Raw genomic sequence first — 14,097 nt, forward strand, 5'->3', positions numbered from 1 at the left:
AACACTCAATGTCTTCTCATTTAAATCCGCCCCAGTGCAAAAGTCTGTCACTCAAAACGTTGAACTTTTCCCTCACCACCTCACTTCCTTTACTAACTGCAGGTTGTGACGACTTCAGTCCTAATTAGACCCTGATCTGCTCTCATAGCTGACGGGGATAGTTATAACTGTCACCGCGCCGCCGACGTCGGGAGCAGAAAACCAACACACAAATGCACTCCAGGCGGCTCACTTGGGTAATATTTTATTTACTCATTAATCTTCAAAACTATTTTTCATAATAAATTTCCACTTTATGTTCATCAAAGAACCGTAACAATAAAAATAAAAGTAAATACTGTAGAAAAATTGTACATATAGAAAATAAACATGGTTAATGAACACCTAGATGTAGAATCCCATTGAGTTGAGACGCCTCCTTTGTTTCAGATGGCAACACAACAAAGACGGAGGGAAAGGAAAGCGATGGACGTGGAGGAAGTTTGAGGGCCGACGGAGAGACGTACCAAACAAGAAAGGGAAACAAGAGTCGGGAGAGAACGGAGGTCATAAAGGCCAGTTAAAGATGGAGCGAGTAAAAGGGAAAAATGTTAATTCTTGACATTATACTTTGAAAATCTCACACACAGTCAGTTTCATGTCCTTCCTCACTCTGGTCCATTCTGCATGCATCCGACTGCTTAGTTACATCGCTTGGAAGAACTGGAGGGGCTCGCTCACGTCATGGCACTGTTTGTATTGATATCACGTTGGGGCTACAATTCTTCAGCTGCAGCGGGCTCAGACACCGCAAAAGTCCATAAACAGATAAATATACCGTAGCCCATCGGAAAACCATCTGTCTCAGCTGCATTGCTAATGAATATTGAGGAATCAGTTAACAAATAGCATGAATACATGAGGATGTGAAGAGAGAGAGAGAGAAAATGGGAGAGCCAATGAAATTAGGCAACTTAAATTGTTATATAGCCAATGGTATCCAGAGCTGGATTTTTCTATCTATTAGCAACACATGGAAACATTTATTTCGTTGTTTTTGATTCTTTTCCTCGGCTGGTTTATGCTTTAAAAAAAAAAAAAAAAAGGAAAGGTGGCTGGCTAGAGCAGGTATAGTGTGGGTTGGCCTTTAAGACAGACTACAAAACAGGACACGGCCTGCGTTGTGCGCACACATCCACGGCTTCCACTGGCGTTACGCTGAAACCTGGCAACGCCTTGCTCGTCTTCCTCCTCGCTCCACAGAAACCTACCACTTCTGGATTTAGTGGGACACGCCGCCGCTCGGCGGCGCGGCTCGGGGGACTCAGGCATGCATCACACACGCGAGATGGTCACGCTTTTTGTCCGTGAAGATCGGGAACCGAGAGTTGATTTAGGACTTTGAAATCATCGCTGAATCTCGTGGACTGGAAAAAACCCATTTGAAGTGTGTATTCAGGAATACCTCAAGCCAAGGTGGTAAGTTTATGATGGTGGTGCTTCACGATGTAACCTCTGGAGTTTCAACGCGGTATAAATCACACGGAGTAAGATAATTCACGTGCAATAAGATCCCCCCTCCCTTCCCCAGTGTCTATTACTGCCCAAATGTTCTTCATAGTCATCGTTATCGTCGCCATAACAGTTATAATGATCTTCATCTTTTCCATCATTGTCTTCTTGTATAATCTTCAGTGTCATTCATGAAGATACAGCGGGTCTTTTGCACTGCAGTTAGATGTAGATCTGCATGAGTAGATTGTTTATATTTTAATTTGTGTGCATGTGTGCTTGTATGTATGTATGTGCTTGTGTGTCTGTGTGTGTGTGTGTGAGACACTGCAGTCACGCGTGACTGGTGTCTGTAGGTAGCATCTGAAGTCTCAAGTATCCTGTCCAGGAAAAATTTCGGTCAGTTTTCCACTGATTCTCACGTCTGTGATTTACAGGGCGCCGTAAAACACCGGCTCTGCGGCGCGGCGGCCGCAGCTCATCCGTCACGTGAACGGGCACCGGCCCCGCCTCAGCCTATCCACTCAGAATTCACCGTCTCTATGGCTACACCCTGAATTCCTGTCCTGCTGCTTGGGGATAGACTGGTACCGTCGGTGTGCTCGTCTCCTCAGCATCCTCAGTGCTTCATCAAGTCCCATCTGCTAACAGGGAGGAAGGCCAAGAAGCTTGGAAGAGACACTTAGTGCTTGTCTTGGTGCTATTACATCTTCTTTGTTCTGGTGCTCTGCCTCTTGCTCAACACTCGCAGTCTGCCATGTGCTTGGCTTAAAAGTCCTCCTTGACCTCTTGAAGTCCAACTGGAGAGGTCCCGTTGTGGCAGAGAAGTAACAGTTTCTTTTTTGTTTCTTTTTTTTTTTTTTTTTGTTCTGTTTTTTTTTTTTTTTTTTTAATCTGGCTGCCCCCAAAAATGGTTCTTTATTGGGAGTTGAACTGGTGCTTTCTAAATCATTTGGAATGGTGTTTATGTTCATAAAACCGGCCTCTCTGGGAGGCTCTGCTCATTGGTAAATACTGTACAGCGAGGGCTTGTGCCCTCAGGCCAGTCTGTGTGTTAGTGTATGGATGTTTGTGCTTCATGTATGTGTGGGCTTGTTCGTGTGTATGTTGTGCTTGCTAGCATGTGTGCAGGTGTGATTATTCGAGAGTAAACATTATCATCAGCATGTCTATGTCAGTGTGTATGTGTGTATTTTTTTTTTCTTCAGAATATATCTATTTATGTACATATACCATTATATATAAAGGTGTATGCGTATATGTCTGCGTGTCGGAAGTCTCCCGCCTCAGACATAGTACTCCTTGTCTTTATTCTTCTTGTTCTTGGAGATCTTGGCAATGCCCAGCGGCTTGTCCTTGGCGCTGCCGTTGGGCTGTGTGGCTGAGTTGCTGATGTAGTTGCGGCTCTCGTCGACGTGGTAGGAGCCCTCGTCGCGGTTGCGGTACTTGTACATTGCGTAGAGGAGGATGAGGATGCAGAGGGCGGCGGCCGCCACGATCCCCACCACCATGCCCGTCGTGCTGCTGCTCTCCCGGACCACTTCGGACGGCCCCGGGAACACCTTCACCTCCGGCAGCGGAGGCCGGGCTGCGGGAGAGGACACCGGCGTTACGTGACAACTTACTGGAACTCAGTCTCTCTGCTTGAGACGCATTGAACTGGCAATAAAAATGCCTGGAGCGAGAGAAAAAAAAAAAGAAGAAGAAGGAAAGATGCTTCCTGCGGGGAAATAATTTGCACTTCAAAAAAATATAATAGAAACACCTCATACCCCAGTGCTGCACAAACCACAATAACAACGTATTGTGACGGAAACGTTGCGATAAAGTCCCGTCATGGGACTCGTGGCGATTCCCACACCTCATGTATACATTATTAATTTAGATTACATGTGAAGGTGCAGGGTGGAGAGCTAGAGCAATAATGCATCATCATGATGAATTATTTGATGCGTATTTTGCATATCGCTACATCCTGGCTGGGGAAAGCTGCTGCTTAGCGCCAAAGCTGTTTACATATTATCATATAATGTGTAAACAGATTCCATTACTCATTGCTGAGAGGAGGGCACAGGTGCCCATTATATCAAGTTTTATTACATACTTCTGACAATTTATGATGGAGGGTTGCGGCGAGAAAATATCTGACACCCTATTAAAAGGCTGCTAGTAGGAAATTTGCATGTGAATTTGTTAGGCTGTAGGGAGATCTGGCGATGGAGAATAGGAGGGGGAAACGAAAGAGAGGGCACAAAGCGATAAGAAAACAATGGATAAAGGAAGGCGAGAGCAGGGAGCAAAGGCTTAGAAGTGAGATGAAGATAGGAGGAGGATAGAGAGCGCTCGGTAATGCCTGGAGGCAGAAACCTAAGTGGATATGAAAAATTCATTGTAGTGAGTGACAAAGCCGGAGAGAGAGAGAGAGAGCGAGAAAACTGAGCGTGGAGGACACACGACAGAAAGAGATGCTCTGAAAGGCAGTCTGAGCGGCTGATTCTCACCTGAACTGGGGTCACAGGGGTCAATGTCTTCGTCATCGCTCGGACACTCGGCCGACGCCACCAACAGGTCGTCTGCCGACTGCGGAGTGACAACATCGAGAGCATAAATACACATATATAGACACAAAGCTGTTGTCCAGTACATCTCCGGAGAGAGAGAGAGAGAGAGAGAGAGAGAGAGAAAACGCCTTTGCTCCACGGCCCTTCTGTTTATGTGTGAGAGCACAACAGCAACCCATCGCCCACCCGTTTTCCAGTTTGCCACACACACTTTTGCCTGCTATGGCTCCCAGCGATGGCAGGCGGCCAAATCCTGAACGCCAAAGAAAGAATAAGAAAGGAGGAGGGAGGAAAGCAACACTGAATCCTGTTATAAACCACAAGGGGACAGTCAGTTATCATCTCCTACCCTCTTAACCCTCCCCCTCCTGTTTTTTTTTTTTTTTTTTTTTCTCAGCTGGCCCTCCAATCTCGCTGCCTCCCCGCGTTCCGTCCTCTTCATCTGATATTGGCAGGAGTTAACACGAGAAGGGGAAGGCGTCGCATGATGCCAGAGGCGTTTTGGACTGCACGTTCCAGCTCAGCGCTGGATGGGTGATTTAAATCCAATTTACTCAACACCTTTCAATAAGCATCAAGTCAATACCCCACTTGTAGTCGATCTCTAACCCACATTATCTAACGAGCATCTCAGCGACCGCTCTTCCTCCGTGCCTCACTCCTCTCTCAATGGAAAAGGCGCCCTTTTTCCTCTACATCCCTTCTCCTCCTGTTGCCATGGCAACTCTAAGTTCAGGCTGTTAAAAATGATGGGGAATAAAAAAAAGGGAGTGTGCACCCTCAGTAGGGACCTGTGCATTGATTTGCCGTTCCAGCCAGAGTGTGAGGAGAGGAAAAGGGGGGGGGGGGGGGGGGGGGGGGGGGTGTGTGAAAGATAAATAGATGGATAAAAGGAATTTTTAGGTGAAGGCAATTGGGGAGGAAAGAGAATAGAGAAACAGATAGGAGAAGGAGGAGGAGGAGGAGGACTTCAAAGTGTTGCGGTCTTTACTTAACACCGTGCTAATGTGCTCCGCATATTCATGAACTACTGTTAAACATCGCCTGCCTTGACGCTTCGGCAGGAGAGATATGAACGTGTGCGTGCATGTGCCGGCGCGTGTGTGATTGTGTGTGTGTGTGTGTGCGTGTGTGTTTTAACCACACTGGGCGCTCAGTGCCAGCACTAAATTAAAATTGGATTGTGATGCATTGCAGTGGATGTTAGTAACCCACAGAATAAAGGCAGAAAGGGAAAGCGGCGGCGCTACAAAAGAGACGCGCTCTAGAGGCAGATTACAACTGAACCGGAGGAAAATCTGAACCCAGTCAAAGTGCTGAGTGGTCGATGATGAAAATTACAAGCAGTGTTTCAAAGAGAAATCCATTAAGCATTGCTTTCTCTGTTTTCTTGCCTCTGTGTTTTTTTTTTGCAAGAGACTGGATCAGCAGTGGAAAAGCCAAGCATGAGTTTATTCATCTAAAAAAGCCTGCCCTGGCCCTGCATGTGCCGCCGTTGATCCTGACAAGCCTACTGTGCTTTAGTTTTGGCCTGAAACATACATTAAGTTATTGGTGCCTGACTCTGTCTCTTTCCTCCACTGCTTTTCCAATCAGTTCTGCCCACTGGGCTGTCAAACGCTGCTCGGGTGAGCTTAGCCTCTGGAATTCAGCCAGTCAATAAAGCTCTGTGCTTTTGCCAGGATCCAAACAGCACACAAACCAATCAGTCAGTAGGAAACTCATCACTCCTGACATCTGTCACCGATCAATGACAAGCCAAAGCGCTTGATTATTAATCTAAAGACACCTATGCGCCAAACACACACACGCACACACACACACACACACACACACACACAGCTGCTCTGAAGCCAGTAGATTGTGAAAACAATAAGCAGACCACTTCATTTCACAAGGTCTGCCTTATGATCTGAGATATCACCCCCTCCAGTGGACCGTCCCATTTCAATGGGAAGCTGTCAATAGTAGTATTGATCCACTGATCGCATGGGATGCAGTTAACACAAGGAATACTACGGGGCACGCCACACAACTTAAATGGCATCAATCACGCGCTGAAGTTTGCAGATAAGCTTAAAAAAATGGACGAGGACCCTCCGCCCCTCCGTCTCACCCCTCTGCTGCCCCTCCCTCCTTGCCCCCATCTATTCCGAGTCTATCATGACAGCATGCTGACATAATGACGGACACATAGAATTACAGCACGAAACTAAACAGACACAGGAGGAAAGAGACAGGAATTCGGAGGGCGAGAGGAGAGGAGACGGACATCTGCATGCTTAGAGAGCAAAATTTCTACCTGAGCAGCCGAACAGTGCCAACGACCGTCCATGCCTCCCTGACTGCCTAGTTCACACATGGTCGCTGCACTCTGTCCTCACACACTCTCGGAGAAGATTCAACAGCTTGCCTACTACTTCCACAGCTGGAAATCACACGCACACATACACACACGCAGACGCTCTACAACAGCCAAACATGCTCCATCGGTCTCTTTCTGTTTAAGCAAAAAAAAAAACACAAGCGCGCACAGAATCAGGCAGAAGTTGGCAAGCTGATGAAGAGATCCTGACGAGAGAGGAGAGGAGCTAGCTTCACTACTGCAGATGGTGAGATAGACTCATACACCGCCTGCATTAACAGCCTATCACTGGAGCTCAACCACAGACAGAGGAGGGAGGGAGGGAAGGAGGGAGGGAGGGAGGGAGGCTGGAGAGGAGGAGGTGGGGGAGTGACGAGTAAATATGGAAAGATATGTAGGGAGAGACAGCAAAGGAGAGCAAGAGGGAGCGAAAAACAGAAAGTGAGCGAGGGGACTGGGAAAAAGTATCTCCAGGAGACAAGGATGGCATGTGAGGGGGGGAAAAAAAGAAAGACGGAGACCAAGATTTGAAAGATGTGAAGACAGCAAAGACAGCAGCAAGAAAAAAAAAATAGCTGAGGAGATAGGAGGGGAGCGACTGACAGGCAGACCTTCAGAGAGCGTATGGAAGTGTCTGGGTCAGCTGATTCCCCGACAGCCAATCCAGCACAGCGCTGAGCCCCAGGTTTCTCCCATCAGCCCTCCCATCAGACACAGGTACACTCACACACACACACACACGCATGAGCTGAAACGGGCGACGGGAACACGTCCACAGACAGACATCGAACATCAAACCCAAACTCCGATTCTGTGACTCAGAGCAGCCTCTAGCATAAACACTCATAGATTCTCACACAGTCTCCCTCTCTGCTTCTCTCTGGTGCTCAGCCGTCATGCATTATTAATTCCTTCCACTTTTCAACAGGCACACACACAAAAAAAAAAATCAACACACTGTGGACTTGGGGAGGAAGCATATAACACATTCTCACTGCATGAGGCGCTGATAGTAGGGGTGAACCCAAGGGAGAACTTAGACGGATCAAAATTCAAGACACGCCCGATCGTGAGGCATGTGCGGGAAAATCAATGACTCGCTCGGACCCGTGGCACTTTTGTGAGACGCCCGCTACTGCCCCTCCTCTGACGCAATGTGCTGCAATTCCAGCCTATTGTTCTCCATCCACCTGAGTGTTTGTGTGTCTGTGTGTGTGTGTGTGTGTGTGTGTGTGTGTGTGCACAATCTGTGTTCGTCTTCCCATTTTGTGTGTGCGCTGGTTAAGACCAGGTTGGTTGCCAGGCAACACTAGTCAGCCTCAATGGAGGAGCTGTAGATTCTTCTTCACCCTTTATAGGGCACTCATGGAAAGACTTGAAAATTTAACACCTTCACCCGATGGGCTCGTTCAACAGTTGTTTTCCTCAAGTTTTATGTTTTTTTTCTTTCTTTTACTTTTGCGACTTTTTTAAAGCCAACATAAATGAACATCTACCTGTTTTAGATTCATATTAATATTGCATAGTCGATTTGAGAAATTTTCAAGGCGTAAACATGTAAACATCATAACACTAATCCAGGCTCTCTGTGACAAAACAAACAACAAAACTGGAAATTTTTCACAATGGATGTCTCGAATGCATATGAAAGATCGTTTGGCCAAACAACGTCTCTGACCAATAAATTTAGAAGAAAACTCAGAACTGGAACCTCAACAAGAAAATCACACACATGGGTTTGAGATGGCGAGAACGCAGAATCGCTTCAAGATGAACTCCATCAGGCAAAAGAAAACCTGGGATTCCCAAACCCACCTGGCACAAGACAGAGTTGGAACAGATGAACCTGTCATGGAGCAGAGCTGCAACATGGACCGAGTGCAGTGGAGAGAGCTGGAGCCTTATTTCACTGAGGATGGATGGAGTGTTAAATGAAATGAAGACCTTCAGCACAGTTAACGTGAAGGCCAAAGGAATCACCATGTTCAACAAGACAAGGCCAGATGGATTGAATACGCCATTCTGCATCAACATGCATCGTTCATAGTACTTGTGATTGCTTTTGCGCGTGCTCCGAAGGAAATCTGACAATGGACTGAAACAAATAGAGGTTTTTTTTTTTCCCAACCATCACATTCCTGAAGTCCATTTCAACACATCATTTCTGATCATTGCCGGTTAACAGATTTTTACGGTCATGTGAAAAGGCACACTGCTCATCGCAGTGCATAATCTGTGGCACTTATAGTTTCGTATTTGCAGCCAGAAAGATGAAGCACTGCAAAAACAGCTTTATCTCAGCTGCCGTCGGCAAACGAACAAATAAGAGAAACTCTAAAATCTTCTGCAAGATCCTCTATTTGTATTAACACTTCTACAGGCTCTTTGCACATTTTGTTATCTTCCTTTTCATCTCCTCTTTCTCTTTTATCAATGGCACAAATTGAATTTTTGATCGACTTTAATCCTGGACTTATTTTGTTGCTTGAGTTGCTGGTTGCCTTCCCCAGCGGCTGCCTTCTTGTTATTTCCGTCTCGAGCGCCGTCGTCTCTGTGATGCCTATAAGATGTGTTATTTTGCAACAATTGACCTTCATTCTATCACAGCGGTGGCTTGAAGATCGACACGCTGTCATTTCAAATGTATTTTAATCCCACAATTATTCAAAACTTCTATGTATATTTTAGTCCCCCTTCAATCATTTTAATTGTGTTTTTTTTTTCCGAATATGTCATTTTGCTTTGTGTAAACTTTGATTAGCTTATTTTTTCTAACTATTTCAGGCATTTTTTTCTTCTGAGACAATTAAAGTGAAGCTGGACATTAAAGGGTAAAGTTTGAGCAGGATGCCTAGAACTAGTGAGAATGATGAAAAAGGACACTTCACACACCTCACATTAATATAAAGGCCATTGTGTTTTGCCTTTTGGAACAGATTGAATGATACGCACTGCGCACATGAAGCAGTGTGAAGAGCTGCAGTCTGCGGATTGTCAAACACTTGCAAAAAATATATCCAAAAACTCTATGTAGGCATTTTTTACAAGGATACGAGGAAAAAGGAGAATTTTCCTCCCCTCAAGCAGAGACTCAGGATATAAAAAAGAGAGGGAAAAATCTGTAACTTAGCATTTCTATCATATGTTAATGATATGAAATTATGGATATTTTCTCAAAATTTTAGAAAGTCCCTAAAAAAGAACGCAATATTTCAATCAAATTGAATTTGGTATTAAAGTAAATTATTAAAAACATTAAAGCAACATGCTACATCTTTGTACTGAGCTCAGCGATTATGCATCTAGACACTGTTTCCACTTGGAACAGGACGAAATGTGTAATTTTCTCCATAAAGTGTTAAACGAGACAAATATAAATATACACATGAAGAGGAGTTTGGGGGCCGACGGGAGCGATTCGACTGGCAGACTGGAGCAAACACTGCAGTATGCTGCTGATCGTCTGCTCTGACCTAGTTCTCATACAGTGATAGGGACTCCGGTGCACTCGGATTCAGCCCAGCCATCAGTGCATCACAGGAGCGGGAGCGGTTCGTCCGAATCACATTCGCATAAACAGGCAGAGATTGAGAAGCGGCGTGTGAAAACAGAACCCGGTGACAGTGCTGTCACTCCGGAGCGCTATCCATCCGGCTCCCGTATCCATTATTGATGCCTGAGGCTTAGCTCACAGCCCTCTGCGTTCTATTATTTATGTCTGAAACAGCTGGCGGTTTATACACAGAGGAGCGAGTCTCTGTGGGAGTCTGGATGGGAGAGAGAAAGCAAGCAACGGGTAGTGGGGCACCCTATCTCCATGGCAACTTGTATCACTTGGAGAAAAAAAAAAGAAAAAAAAAAAGAAAAAAGAAAGATCTTTTTTCAGTGCGGCAGTTTTATAACACAGAAGAAGAACTGCAGCACACACAAACGCCCACAAAGAGCCTGACAACATCTCAGTAGTGATCTGAACAATGGAGTATCAGAGTCTGTGGTGTACCTGCTGGTAAAGCATCCTCAGCCTCCACAAACACGTCTCGGTAACAACTACGCGCTTCTCTTTGTCCCATTTGCATCCGTTTACTAAACACATATTATGGAAAAGCTATTACATCCTCCATTAGCACAAACATTTCTCCTCCAGTAATTTCACAGGGAGGGACCACTTAGTAGAGAATCTGCCATCTAATCCATTTATGTGCATGGAGCAGAAAAATTAAATGAGAAAATGAGATTTCGATCCATTAGGTCATTTTGGTTGATCTGACGTACGTGGGAGACAATGAGCCTTGTGCCAGATGTGACATGCAAACATGTTTTCTCTTATTGTGGAGCAAGACTTTCACAACAAGTATAATAGAATTAACAATTTAACCGATTGATCCACCATTGCGATGCATAATTACAATGGAAACTTGTTGTTTAGCTCGTTTCAGCCGACATACTGAAGATTTTTTGAGATCACCACACTCGAATGCTGCAGTTTCTGAGCTATCTTTTGCAGATTTTTTTTTTTCCCCCCCTCCAAATCAAAAATGCCTTGTCAACAGTAACTCGACTTCACAGCTTCTGAAGTGTTTCTTCTGTCAGCCTTTTTTTGGTGGCATCAGCCTTTCAAGTAGGGATTTTTAGTTTCACGCACCAAGATAAGATGAGATCTGCTCGCTTGGAAATGTTTGTTGCATCTGGAGTTCACTCCTCAAAGATTTTTGGGGAAAAATTCAGAACAATTTGCTGCATGAGGCCTAATGTTACACAAGTACAACAGCTTATGCAATACTTAAAGGTTGAGGTTGAGTTTTTGTTCTGCTTGATATTCTTTTTTGTGCTTTGGTGTGTTAGATGAGACATCATTTAATCTCTTTTCAGTTGAAATGACATGAGTTAGGGTATGTACAACAGTTGTAAATTCAGTTTCTGGTCTCATCGCTTTCCTTCGCTGTTCATAGAGCACAAACTACCTGACTTGCACCGACTCCCACTACCTTCGAATTCGGGCTGAATACTTTGATGTTGGAGCGTCCTGGCGGCCCACGGGCCAGAGAGGCTGGCCGTGTAATTCGCCGTTTGAGGTTCAGCGAGGAATCTTTCGGTGCACATCATGCTGGATTTTCGCTCCTCTCGGCCAAAAACGACTAAAAAAAAGAACCTTCAAAAACTTCCCGGCTGTCCCCTGGCCTTTAGCGGGCCTCATCATCCGTCTTCTAGTCTCTGCTCGTTTTTCGGTTTTATTCTTAATGTCTCATGCGGCGTGTTTTGTGACGGAGCGCGTTAAAGGAATCGTAACACGACATGAGTGGAGCCTTAAACAACAGCCCTCTTGTGAGCACATCTAGGTTTCCTCCAGTCCTTGATTAGCGCGGCTGTGTGCTTGTTAATCCTCTTACCGACTCCGAACAGACATTTATCACAGCAAATTACCACTTTTTAATGATCTATTGTCACGCCAGAGGAGAGGAGGACCGGCAGGTGTTTCTGTGGCCACAGGCGGCGCGGCTTCGACGGGCTGGGACGGCGCTCTGACCTGCGTGGCGCCCTGCTTCCTGTTGGTGGCGGTGGTGGTGGTGATGTCGCTGATGGAGGTGGCGGCGCCGGAGTGGTTGCCGCCGCCCGCGGCGCTGGACTGCGGGGTGATGGAGGAGGACGGCATGTCGCCGACCAGCCGCGCGCTGCCCTCCACCCGGATGTGCGGGTGCCCCTCGGCGGCCATGTTGAGGATGCGCAGGCCGTTGTAGTAGAGGCCGGCCAGCTGCCCCTGGAACATGGCGGCGCCCGGCTCGCCGCCGCCGACCCGCACCGTCGTCTGGCTGTTGAAGATGGTCAGCTGGCGGCCTGCACGGACACGCCAGACACACGGGAGGTAGAGGTGTACGGACGCACGCCAACACAGTCGCGCACACACGTTTACCAGCAGTCGCACAATTCGCACGCACACACGCACACACACACACACACGCACACAAAGAGTGTTTGAGTGTTACACAATCCACCACCCCCGAGCCATGGTGAGAGGATGGGATAGATTAAGCATGGCAGAGCAAATCGAAGCCGTGGAGAACCGTGGAGAAGGCCGAGACTGAGAGAGATAAGAGCGAGAGCAGACAACAGAAAGAGGGAGGGAGGAGGGAGGGAGGGAGGGAGGGAAACCGAGAAGTTGAGGAGGAGGATGAAGAGGCAAAGAACAGCATGAGGAGGAAGAGTCGGCAGATGAGAGGAGTCAGAGAGGGCCCTGAGAAGACGGGGCTGACAGATGGTTGGTATGGCGATGATGAGCTGTGCAGCACAACATTACATCTGAAGGAGCGACAGACAGGCAGACAGAGAGACGGAGATCTAGAGAACTGTTGTCACAGCCCTATGAAGCATGCACAGGTTGTAAGCTCTAGCACTGCTCACTGTTAAAGGGACTAGAGGCTAATTTAAGGAGCTCTGCTGAAGTTTAGGAGGAAAACTTTTACATACTTTTTTTTTCCAAAAAAAAAAAAGCATTGCTCTATTAATCATTTCAAATTTACATAATTCTTACAAGTCACAATACTTTGCATTTACTTTAATTTGATTACAAAATTGCTTTCAACATATATTCTTTAGTAAATGCTTTATTGTTTACAATTTGATGATAAAAAAAAACCAACATTATTTACCAGTCTTAAGAAAGCATCTTTTATCAGTACTATTTTCTGATTTATTCACATTTAATTCTCTCCATCGTCCCTTTAACCTGATATTATCAGATACACACTAACAAGATACGTTCACAGGCACTACAGTTTACACAGTATTACACACTACAGCTGACCAACTTTTAAATACTTAGTTATGGATTTAGATTTTTAGATGTTAGTTGATGGTGCACAATATAGTCAACTGCCTTCAAGTTGTATTTTTTAAAGCTCAAAGTTTTAAGGAATTTTAATCAGGGTTTTTACCTTTGTCGAGTAGCCAATCGTCAACTACTCGACCGAGCCGATAGGGGATTCGCTGTCTGGCGATGGCCAGGCGCTCGTTATCAATGTTGCCTTTAATTTAGAGATGAAAACACAGTAGTAATTACGCACATCCAAACGTGGTACAGGAGCTGGATACAAAAAGAACAGCAATGAAAAGAAAGTAATGGTCTGCTCATTGTTAGCATGTCACTGTGTTAAGGTAAGCTTGGCGTGCTGGAAGAAGAGGAGCTGAATTTTTGAACATTTCCAGTGAGCGGACTCTTACTCTCTGTTCATTGGGTTTAATTTAAAGAGACATTTCAGGGGTTAACATCTGCAAGAGCACAGGGAAATAATGTTACAGCTGCCACATACTGACTCTGACTGACTGAGTTTAGAGTTACATACAGGAAGAACCCTCACACACACCTCACAACAACTAACATTTAGCATTTTAACTAAACTCCAACTAAATCTGGACCTCATTGTGTTAAAGACGACTAGCTAAGATTACCACTTTGAATATAAAAAAACAACAAATATAAAAACAAAGACTAGTCAACAAAAGACACTTTTTCTTTATCTTATTTTTTCTCTCTAGTTAAAACATTTATCTCAAAATATGACATGATTTTAAATTATTATTTGTCCAAAAATGCACCAACTGTTATTATTTTCTTTTATGGTGAGGAAAAACAACTGGCACCTGAGTTAACTGTTTTCAGAAATTACCTTTAACACTATTTAACAT

General features: G+C 45.3%; 1 protein-coding gene across 22 annotated transcripts in view; it reads right to left on the minus strand.

The window, feature by feature from the left end:
• Positions 1 to 228: 228 nt before the first annotated feature.
• Positions 229 to 14,097, minus strand: part of nrxn1a (neurexin 1a) — a 62,670-nt gene continuing 48,801 nt past the window's right edge. For 14 of the 22 annotated variants that reach the window (XM_030097895.1, XM_030097886.1, XM_030097884.1 and 11 more), the window contains 4 exons: positions 13,347 to 13,436; positions 11,942 to 12,249; positions 3,993 to 4,071; positions 229 to 3,079 (listed from right to left, as the gene is read on the minus strand). In XM_030097895.1, the coding sequence (XP_029953755.1) occupies positions 2,778 to 3,079; positions 3,993 to 4,071; positions 11,942 to 12,249; positions 13,347 to 13,436 (779 nt within the window). In that variant the 3' untranslated portion in view covers positions 229 to 2,777. The remainder of the gene's footprint in view (positions 3,080 to 3,992; positions 4,072 to 11,941; positions 12,250 to 13,346; positions 13,437 to 14,097) is intronic. The other 8 variants (XM_030097894.1, XM_030097896.1, XM_030097893.1 and 5 more) reach the window with 1 other exon arrangement.

This window comes from Salarias fasciatus, chromosome 8, assembly GCF_902148845.1.
Source record: "Salarias fasciatus chromosome 8, fSalaFa1.1, whole genome shotgun sequence".
In the NCBI taxonomy this organism is placed as follows: Eukaryota; Metazoa; Chordata; class Actinopteri; order Blenniiformes; family Blenniidae; genus Salarias; species Salarias fasciatus.